Below are 10698 nucleotides of genomic sequence, written 5' to 3'. Positions count from 1 at the left end.
CAATTCTAGTTGACCCTTTCTGGGATGTCATCCTCCCCAACAGGCCCTGGTCTGACCCAGCGGCGTCTCCTAGCGGTCAGACCTGGAAACACAGCAGCCACTACCCAGCTTCCAGGAGCCACATTCCAAGATCTCACATTTATTACAAAGGAGCAGTGACAGACTGTGTGCGCGTCCCTCCGCTGCCTACTCCAGCCCCGGCCCCTCCCCAACAGCCAGGTGCAGCTATTTTGGTGGGTCCCAAGGTTAACAGTGCCTGATGGTGGGTGGTTCCTTAGGGCTGGACACTGCATCTTCTCGGCCCCTACTCCTCCAGGCATCTGGAGGGGGACTGGAGGGGGGACGGTCCGGCAGAGATTTCACTTTAAGTCTTAAATCTGGGTGGGAGGCAGCCAAACCTCAAGAGAGGTCAGAGGTAGAGTGAGGGTAGAGCTGGGGGTGGTGGAGCTGGCCTGGAGTTTAGAAAACCAAGGAAAACATTTGTAAAAAGTCAGAACTCTTGCCCAGATACCTCACTGGCAGTAAGACACCGGTCTCCCGCAGCACGCTCCTCGCCTACCTGGAGGGCACCACCAACTGCATGCTTCCATCCGCTGGGCCTGGCAGGTCACCCGATGGGTGCCGGCCATGTGGGTTGGCAGGCAGTGGCTTTCTTGGGGGTGGGGGTTTAGTAGGCCCCTGAGACTGAGAGAGAAGACCAGTTCATGATGATTTCCACCCTCAGTGGAGGGTTCTAGGAGCAGCGCTAGTGGGCACCTTGTCTCCAAACAAGCCTGTCACTACCAAAGGTGCTATTGGGTTACATGCCCTCAGGCATAGAGGGAGCCATCTTGCAATTGCCACCATGGCTCTAGGCAGGAGAGGCAATGCTGTCTGCTTTCTGCTCACTGTTACCTTTGGGTGCCTCACCACAGGGTCGGCAGGCAGAGGGCGAGTGGGGGGATTGGATCGGTCAGCCAGCTCAGCCTGAACAAAGAGAGGAGTGGTGGTTTTGAAAGCACAGTCCCAGGGAGTGAGCATGCAGAGGCTCCCCAGGGTCAACATGCAAAGTCAGCCAGGGGCTCAATGGAACATGGGAGCATGCGCGGGGGGCCTTGGGTGCTTGCCAATAGACAGGAGCCTCGGGGGAAGGAAGGTGTGGATCATAGTCCCTGGATAGCTGTAGTCCCATTATTGACCACCAGGTGGTAGTAGAGACCATGTCAGGAGGCTCACCCTTGGCTGCTTCTGGGACTTTGAAGGCTGAGGGGGCACCCTGGTCTCCTAATGAAGAACACCACTGGGGGGAAGCAGGGATGAGAACTGGGATTGGGCACCTCGCCTCCCGTGTGTCCTGAGCCAGGGCAAGGCCCAGCCCTGATTTACCTGGAGTTTCTTGGGCACAGGGTTAGGTGGCAGCGGCCTGGAGGGGGGCACCGGAAAGATGATTGCACTAGCTTGCTGAGATGGCGGGAGGAGCAGACAGGCAGAGTGGGCAGGAGGAGACAGACAGATGTGCGCAGAAAAGGGTTAGTGTTGAGACAAGGCCCAGAGGCAGTGGGAAGTTACTCAGCTACATGCAGGGGGTGACATGTAATGAGGGGGACATGCAAGCTGACTTCATGCACACCCTCCTGCCATGAGAGGGCTCAGGCTCCAGCCTTGGGCACTTGGCACCCTTTACACGTGATGTCCTGGGCCTTGTCAGATCTCAGCACACGGAAGGTCCTTTTGCACACCACCCCATTATCCCACGGCACTGGCCGCCAATGGGTATGGGCAGAACCACCTCTCAAAGTTACCATTTGGGCCAGCTGAATGAGCTCAGCAGAGCCTCCTGGAGGGGGGGGGGCTGGCCTGGCCGCCCTTTCTGTACTGTTTCTCTGCCTGCTCCTTGGACTGACTGGCACTCCAAAGCTTTTCTGAGTCTTGAACCTTTAGTGCCACCTCTAGGCCCAAAGTAGGTACCAAGTAATGTGGACTCTTTGCTCTGCCATCCAGGGCTTACCTTAGTGCCTGGCATCTGTTGTGCCCTCTGTGGAGGTCCTGGCCTTTCAGGAGGATTTGGCTGAGCTGCCCTAAGTATAAAGAAAACCAAAGAGAGAATGGGACTGGCCTCCCACCTGCTGATCAGGGAGAAGTTAACCCTTTAGCCCTTGGAGGGTAACTTTGTGTGGTTTAGGCCAGGGCTGTGGTTAAGCAGCCTGAAAGAAGGCCACCTTTCCCCTACTTCGGGGTCCGGAATGAGGTGGTCCTAGTACCTGGATGTCTACCTATGAGAGAAGCTAAGGGATGCATGTGGAGACGGTAGGTAGGCATAGAGGGATGGTGGTCAGGAAATCCAGGGGCTGAGAGTTTGGGATTTACAAGTAGGGGTAAGGACTGCATGACTTGGGCCATTAGAAGCAGGGGCTTCAGAACTGTCCTTAACCGAAGGAAGTAACAGCAGGGAAAGGATGTTCATACCTATATTGGCAGCCGGATCCCTTGAGCTGGCAGAGTCGCTGACGCAGGCGGGCACGGTGCCAGTAGCTGGCACCAAGGAGGACCAGGACTAACAACAACAGGAGGCTGAGGAGCAGGCCCGTGGTCAGGGCGCTGGTGGCTGTGAAGAGAGGGTGACACAGGCTAGAGAGGAGCAGGGACAGGCAGTCGATGAAGTACTCAGAGACAAAGGCGGCTTCCAGGGGCCAAGAGCCAAGGAGCTGGAAGAGAACTAAAGAGAAAGGTAAGGTGGAGCCATTTCCCCCTGCCCGCCTTGGGCCCATCTCCCAGCTACCTTTGAGCGGAGCCTTGCAGTCAGGGGGTGCCCAGCCCTCCTCACAGCGGCAGTTCCTGCTGCTGTCACAGACCTAGAGGTTCAAAGCAAGCAATGAAGGCATCTGGAAGATGGGACCATTGCCCTATTTCTGACTTTCCATCTTTTTATTTTTTTTTTCAAGACAGGATTTCTGTATGTATCCCTGGCTGTCCTAGAACTCGCTCTGTAGACCAGGCTAGCCTCAAATTTAGAGATCCACCCGCCTCAGCCTCCCAAGTGCTGGGACTAAAGGCGTGTGCCAGCACCAGCAGCCTTTAGCTTCACAAGAGCTCAGGTTTCTCAAACTGACAGGAATGCTGTGGGTAGTGGGTAGACAGACAGTCCTGGAGGGAGGAAGTCTGCCGGCCAGGGGAAATGACAAGCTAATACCTTTAGTATATTGTGCACTAGTTAGCACCTTTCCTACCCATTTCATGCCCTCCAGATAGGGGTGCCATTGTTACATCCACTGCAATGAGGAAACACTCCAGGAAGGTTAATGGCACAAAGGCTGAGGATATCTGCTTCCGTAGCCCTTTGCCCTCAGCGGGCACCCTTCCCCTCCGTCTCCTCCACACCAGCTCACCCCATGGCCGTGGCATTTGCTTCGACATTCCTGTGCTCCCAGGAGATTCATGGACTGGCACCGATGGTCGATGCACACCTGCTCCACAGAGAGAAGAGCAGAGATCGCTCTGCAAGGGCCTGCAGGCTCTGCTGGGCCTGCAAGGCTGTGGGGCTATTCCAGACGTGAGACAGAAGCCGGTGGGAAACAAGACCACCGGAGCTGAAGCCAGTCCGACCTCCTGTGAAGCCTGTGCCTGTTCCAGCGGGTGGGGCAAAGCCTGGGCACAGCTTACTCTATTTCAGATGTCCCTTCCCACCTGGTATCAACCACCCAGACCACTCACCAGGCCAGGGCCACAGGCAGTGCCAGGTAGAGCCAGGAGGGGCTGAGCCACATCATTGCCCAGGTCCAGGTGCGCCCAGCTGCAGTTCAGCTGCACCCCGTTGGCTTCCAGGACCTCTGAGAGCAGATCTTGGACTGAGCCCAGCAGAGGCTGGCTCCTACCCCACTGGCACTGTAGTTGTCCACAAATGGCATCTCTAGGGGTAGGGAGAAAGGCAAGCAGGGTTGGTAGAAGCAGCACCAAGGCTCCCACAAACTCGGGAGCTTGTTTTCTCCACTTACCTAGGTGTGCAGGGCACGTAGCTGCCATTGGGGCTGCGCCCACAGCTCCCAAAGGCATCACCCCGAGTATTGGCTGTTTGGAGGCAAAGTGGTGTGGCAGGCTGGGCTCCAGGTCCCCAAAGCGACTGGCACTGCTGGGAGTAGGAGGCACAGCGCCCGTGCATACATACAGCCTGTCCACTAGCACAAGGCTCACCGTCCCCCAGTCTGAGGTCAGGGGGGCACTGGGAACTATCTCCTGGGCAGAACTCAGGCAAATCACAGTCGTCTCTACGAGGGCGGCACTGCCGGTCAGCTGGCTGCAGCTGTGGAGGGTGGTAAACAAAGTAGGTACTGGGCAAATTCAGCCAGGAGCTCACCTGGCAGGGGAGTTTTGGGGTGGCTGGTCTCGGGTCTACTCCCACCTTGCAGTCTTGACAACAGGGTCCATCGGATGCACACTGTGCTCCTGGCCTCAGCTGGCAGGTGAAGTGGTCACAGCAAGGGTCAGTGCACTCCTGCAGGCAAGGGGGCAGAGAGAGCTGAGTCACGGAGCAGCAGCAGTACTCAGACCTCCCAACCTCCCAGAGAGCAAACCCAGGGGTCAAAGCCAACAGCAAATGAGGACCAGAGAAGACAGGAAGGTCTCTGAGTCAGAAAGCCACTCAGGAGACTTAGAAAGGGCTGAACAATCAGGATGAGGGCACAGATGGGAGTGGGCAAGGCCTTGGGGTCAGGGGCTCACATCTGGGAAGCCACAGTCACACTGCTCGCCAGGGTCCACAAACATATTTCCACACAAAGGGGACATAGGGGCCAGGTTAGGCAGCCGTTCAAAGAGGCAGCTGCCCATCCCATCGAGGAGGGCTTTGTCCAGGGCCTGTCGGCTGCAGTTGCTGAAGTTTAAACCTGGTAGGAAACTGGGGACAGTGGCAAGGAGGCTTAGGCTGGACGCTCTCCTCGCTTGCCTCGCCCTCACACATCCCAACCCATCCCACCCCCAGCTACTCACTCTGTGGAGGCCTCCATGATGCAACTCTTGGCTGGGGCTGGACCTGGACAGGGACAACTGCTCCCAGGTGAATCATGGTCTAGACCCAGGCTGTGGCCCAACTCATGGGCAATCGAGGAGGCAACTCCTAAGATGCTTGTGGAGTGATCCTATCATTGGGGACGGAGATAACCCCAGGTCTAACCCCAGCCTGGACTTAACACAATGGACAGCCGACTCTGACTCCCATTCCCTCCTCACCCGCTCTCCTGTATACTGTCTTCCTCATTAATTGCTTCTACAGTGGGCGATTTCAGGCCTGGTTGACAGAAAATCTTAAGTGCTAGTTCAACTCTGTCCTATGGCCCCTCCCCCACTGAATAGCCCCTGGTTATCGCCTCTGCCTTTGGACCTCAGGTTCCCCCTAGAAATGCAAAGGTGTCATAAATGACAACTCTGTGCTCTGATGCACTGACCACAAGCGAGGTCCCTGACAAAGGCTGCATGGCGGGCTCTGTCCTCTTTCTGCAGTTTTGGGACTGGTGAAGTTAGAGAAGGGTAACTGGAGATGAGGTACCTGTGGTTAGCTTACCATATTGACACCGCCTGAGAAATCAGGGGAACAGATGGAGTTCTGAACGGCCATGCCCACCATGGGCCCAGAGAAGGAAGTACCACTGTGGACAGAGGTGAAAGGTCAGAGCGCTGGAGGAGTCGAAGCAATCTGGATAGCACCAGGTCCCAGCAGCTGAACTTGGGGTCCTTACGTCACCAGCTGGGCGCTGTCATGGGGCAGTCGAGGCAGTAGGTCTGTCCGGCGCCAGCGGAGGAAGCTGTCCAGCAGCACAGCCGGGTTAGAGCTCATCTCTATCAAGTCCCGCTGGGTCCAGGCCTCCAAGCCCACAAGTGCTACCCGGACATTCAAGGACTGGAAGAACTGAAACAGCCAAGGCTCAGTAGGAGGCCTGGCCTGCAGCAAGGGAGCTGAGGCTCCTCCCCAGCCCCACACTCACTGTGTCTAACAACAGGGCCACTTCTAGTGTTCGGTTCAGCAGTTGTTGAAAGTCAGGGTACCTTCTGACCTGGGGTCAAGAGGGGTCACCTTGAAATGTGGTGCGCACGTGGGGACAGGGTGAGCAGGAGAGGACTATGGTGTCAGGGCACTCACCTCTGAGTTATCAGCCACAATCACCAGCTCAACAGTTTTAGTCTCTGTTACAACATCCCGTTTAAGCTGTGGATAAGAAGTGGAGCATGTCAGGCAAACCCCCCCTCAGGGCCAGGGCTCAGGCTGGGCAAGCTCTGTCCACGCCCACTCCGAGTAGTCAGAGGATGAAGACCTCATGGGAAGTGTGAGAGGCCAGAGACCTGCCCATGGGGGCCAGAAATAGACGGAGCCGGCAATAGGGCTCCACTTTCCCATTCCAAACCCACTGCTTCTAAACAAAAACCAAGCTTTTGGTTTTTTGAAAGTGTCTTTTATAGCTCAGGCTGGCAGCGAACTCACTGTCCTCCTGCCTCCTGTCTCCACTTCCCAAACACCTGCTGGGTAGTTGTGTACCACCAAACCTAGCTTCTATCAGTGTTTGAAAATACCAACTAAAGCCGGGTGTAATGGCGCACACCTTTAATCCCAGCACTTGGGAGGCAGAGGCAGGTGGATCGCTTTGAGTTCAAAGCCAGCCTGGTCTATAAAGTAAGTTCCCAATCAGCCAGGGCTACACAGTGGGACCTTGTCTCAAACAAACAAATGCAACTAAATGACCCAGTCAAATCCACTATTCAGGCACAGTCCTAATCACTGGACATATATAACAATTGACCTTAATTTTCATACTGTAGTGTTATCTCCACCTTTGTAAATTAGGAAGTTGTCTTTGTATTGCTTTCTAGCTGGAAGTTTCTACTCAAGTGAATGCTCTCTGCCATGGCCTAGAAATAGGGGAGGTATTTGAAGTGAACCCTGCTTCTGAATCCTCCATAGACTGTTTACTAGTGTATGGCCTCAGGCGAGTTATCTAACACTCTGTTTCTTCATTTGATAACAGAGTTCTTGTCAGCATCTGCCTTTTCAGGCTGCCATGAAGAGCCAATGAGGAAGGAGCCCTGTCACTGCACTTGCTTTCACTGCACTGGCTGTCGTCACTGCACTGACTGTCACTGGGCTGGCTGTCACTGCTCTGGCTGTCATGCTCTGGCTGTCACTGCACTAGCTGTCACTGTGCTGACTGTCACTGCACTGGCTGTCACTGTGCTGGCTGTCACTGCGCTGGCTGTCATCACTGCGCTGGGTGTCACTGCACTGGCTGTCAGTCACTGCTCTGGCTGTCACTGTGCTGGCTGTCACTGCACTGGCTGTCGTCACTGCACTGACTGTCACTGGGCTGGCTGTCACTGCTCTGGCTGTCATGCTCTGGCTGTCACTGCACTGGCTGTCAGTCATTGCTCTGGCTGTCACTGCTCTGGCTGTCACTGCTCTGGCTGTCACTGCACTGACTGAGCCAGCCTGTGCTGCTTCCATGCCTCTCACCCTATGAATGCGGCGCTGTCCAGCCTGAGTGGGCAGAAATGCATGCCAACTTGGGGCACAGGTGTGGCCTGGCAGGAGGAGGTCTTGGATCCGAGAAACAATGAGAGGACCCTGAAGGTCTCCAGGTCCCAGCTCCAGTGTATAGCTTCTCTCTGGGGACAAGACCACCAACCCCCTAAGGAAAAAGACAGGGAGTCAGAGGGCATTTCAGGTCCCTGCCGTGTATCCTCTTCCCTGGTAGTAAACCATCCACGGTACCTGATCCCGGAGCAACTGCAAAGGGAGACCCATGAGCGGGGGTGGCCCTGCACGCCTCCTCGGTAGCAGCAGTTTGCCTATAGTAGGGGAGTCACATTAGTAGCACCAGCTCACAGGGAAGACCAGAGAACCCTGGAATCCAGCTTGCTAGCAGCGGACCTCCCACTTCCTCCAGGGCTCCCACCCTCCCGTCATCCTTCCCTCCTTTGCCAAGGCCAGAAACAGCACGAACGGGCCTGACTCACCAGATTGTGCCCCTCACTGACCACCTGAGTGCCATCAGGCTGGTACCACACCAGAGTGGGGCGGCCAGGGACCAGGTCTCTGTGACAAAAGGAAGGCAGGACCTGTGAAGCCACTTCATAGAGTGTTGTTGTAACATGCCAGTGAGGTGGGCAAGGTAATGTGCGGGGCCAGGCAATGCCACCAAACTCCTCAGTTCCTCGGAGGCCACAGACTTTAAAGGTTGGGATGCTATCTCCTCCAGCCTTTCTGTGTTCAATGTTTTTGAGATATATGTCTGTATGAACTCAGGCAAGTTCATTTAATTTCTCTGGGCTTTAACTCCTTCCTGTGTTAAATAAGGATAACTCCATAAGAGTTATCTACCTTGTGGGACTGTTGAGAAAGAGTCCAGGAGGGTAGGTACTTCGTACTTGGTACAGATAAATGTATGCAAACTATTTCCCTGTGATTATGTATGTCTGCCATCTTACCTATTCTGTAGAAGCTCCAGGACATGACTCTCACCGTCCAGTTCCACTGTGACCCTCAGGGCCTCAGGCAGACCAGTCTGTGGACACCAGAGGCATGTCACCTCTCTAGTCCTGCCCACAGCTCCTACCCTTTATAACCTGAAAACCTCATGCTCTCAGGAGAGTACCAATGATTAGGTCACTGGTTGGGGGATCCCAAGGGAGGGATCAGGAAGCCCTGCCTGGACTGGGGCATTGTTCTAGGGGCTAGTGTGGGGAGGTCAAGGAAGGCATCTGGGCCACCCCTTCTCGGCTTCCTGCCCAGAGAGGAAGCATCATGAAGGACCCGGCACAGGCCCCAGCCCTTCCTCTGACTCAGCTGCAGAATGTCTGTCTGTCTGTCTGTCTGTCCCTTTCTGAACCTCTCCCTGAGCAAACAAGCAGCATGCGATGAAAGAAGGTTCAGTGTCACTGTCCCAGCGTACATGGCTAGGCTGGCGGGGCTGAGGCCGACAGAAGAAAGGGGGAAGGGGCCAAGTAAGTGGAACCAGGTGCTGAGGAAAAGCCACTGGACCCAGATCGACCTGCTACAAGGTCTGTTCACTGGCTGTTTAGCCAAACTTTCTGCCTCAAGATAATAACTAATAATAATGTGAAGTGTGAGAACATATTAGCCGGATAGGACTCACCTGAAGCATTTCTGCTAGGCTAACCGGGGGGCTGTCCTGACCGACCTGCCTCTCCAAGGATCCACTCAGGGCCCTCTCTGGTTTGGCTTGCTGCTCCTCAGTGTCTCCTGCGGGGGCCGAGAAGATTGCTGAGGGAATTCTCGGCGAGGCTGGGGTGCCTGGTGTGCCCAGACCTACCAACTCTTGGCACAGCAAGGCCTAGCAGTGACTTTAGAGCTCCTGCACTGCATGCTGGCACTTAGGAAGGACCCTGGAAATCCCAACTGGCTGATTTCATCCCCAAGTCCCTAAAGAAAGTTCAGCTTATCCAGTCTCTCTGGCCAATCCCAGGTTCTCGCACGGACCCTCCCTGTTCCCATCCCTTCTCAATCACACCCTCCACCCAATCAGGAATGCGCTTTTTTAGGACTGGGAGAAGCCTTGTGGCCTGGTGCCCACTTGCCCTTCCTTTCCCTCACAGACGAGATGCTGGGAACGCCCATCTCTGGGTGAGCAGTGCAAACACTCCGACCTCCCTAAACAGCCTTGATGCCCAGTCAGGCGCACCCGTTCCCAACTGCCTCCGCTTCCTCCGCCAGCACCCCCAACAATGGCCCTCTCCCCTCCGGACACTCCACCCCCCCGCCTACCCTCTCGGCCCCCAGCCCAAGACAGCAGCGGGAAGTGAAAGTTCCAAGGAGGAGTTGGTGTCCCAGCCTCTTTCCTGGCTAGTGTTCCCTCCCTGTGCTCCTCCGGGCCCCCTCCCGCTCTTCCAGGCTCCTGGTGGCCACCGCACGAGGGGGAATGATGTTGGCAGCCCAGATGTGGAATGAACCGCTGGAAATAATCCTTTTCACTAAAAGCCCACCAGCCATGCCTGTTCCGGGCACTGCACAGAGTGAAACTGTCAGCTAGGCCCTAGAGAGACGAAGACGTCAGTCCTGAGAAGTGACACTTTCCAGGATTCTGAGGGGCGCCGGGCAGGCCCCTCAACCCAATGCGGAACCTGAAAGTGTCTGCCGGTATCACACAGGACTTCTGGATAGGGGACGCCAGCATCCTCCTCCCTTCACCATTCCCTTGCCGAATCATCAACCCTAGGCCTTGGTCAGCAAACCCGATAGACTGCACCCTAGTTAAGCTGGGGCTGACCGCAGCACCCCAGTGCCTCCGGGTTTCCTTGTACCTCTTCCCAGTCACCTCCTCGACCCACTCCCTCCTGGGAACTCACCTATATTTGGGAGCGGCGGGGAGGGCCGAGGGCTGCCCGCACCCAGGAGTCCCAGGGCCCAGAGCAGCGCCAGCCGCATAGCCGCGGAGCTCCGGGTAGGGCAAAGGCAGCAGGTGCGGGGCCACGCGCGGAGGAGCAGCCGGGTCCGACACCAACTCGGCGCGGCGCAGCCACCAGGCCCCGCCCCGCCCCGTCCGCGGCCCCCCGAGGCCCCGCCCCTGCCGCCCAGCGCAGCCTCTTTCCGGCGGCTCCCGGGGTCGGTGTGGACGCGGCGGGGCGCGCGCCTTCCCCCGCTGTTCGCTGCGGTCAGGCCTCGGGTCTGTGGCCTGGCTTGGTGAGGGTCGTGCGGGCCGGCACTTCCAGCGTCCCCAGTCC

The 10698-nt window shown here is 56.5% G+C and overlaps 1 protein-coding gene across 5 annotated transcripts; it reads right to left on the bottom strand.

The window, feature by feature from the left end:
* Positions 1–119: 119 nt before the first annotated feature.
* Positions 120–10514, bottom strand: Adam15 (ADAM metallopeptidase domain 15). Of its 5 annotated transcripts, XM_048455291.3 has the most exons (23): positions 10324–10513; positions 9114–9220; positions 8446–8522; positions 7975–8053; positions 7730–7806; positions 7472–7646; positions 6110–6175; positions 5955–6023; positions 5709–5878; positions 5534–5618; positions 4963–5111; positions 4696–4870; positions 4376–4468; positions 3972–4276; positions 3691–3886; positions 3366–3443; positions 2759–2831; positions 2446–2584; positions 1988–2057; positions 1366–1440; positions 895–966; positions 560–684; positions 120–452 (listed from the first exon to the last, which is right to left on the bottom strand). In XM_048455291.3, exons 1-23 carry the CDS (start codon positions 10400–10402, stop codon positions 410–412), a joined length of 2577 nt encoding a protein of 858 aa, XP_048311248.1. In that variant the 5' UTR covers positions 10403–10513; the 3' UTR covers positions 120–409. The 5 variants fall into 5 exon arrangements, with proteins under 5 accessions (XP_048311248.1, XP_048311256.1, XP_048311266.1 ...); XM_048455299.3 differs by lacking the exon at positions 895–966; XM_048455309.3 differs by lacking the exon at positions 1366–1440.
* Positions 10515–10698: the final 184 nt, after the last annotated feature.

Source organism: Myodes glareolus, chromosome 17 (assembly GCF_982192425.1).
Source record: "Myodes glareolus chromosome 17, mMyoGla1.1, whole genome shotgun sequence".
NCBI lineage: Eukaryota > Metazoa > Chordata > Mammalia > Rodentia > Cricetidae > Myodes > Myodes glareolus.
The sequence above is the reverse complement of the archived record's forward strand: the minus strand, read 5'-3'. Positions and strand labels throughout refer to the sequence as shown.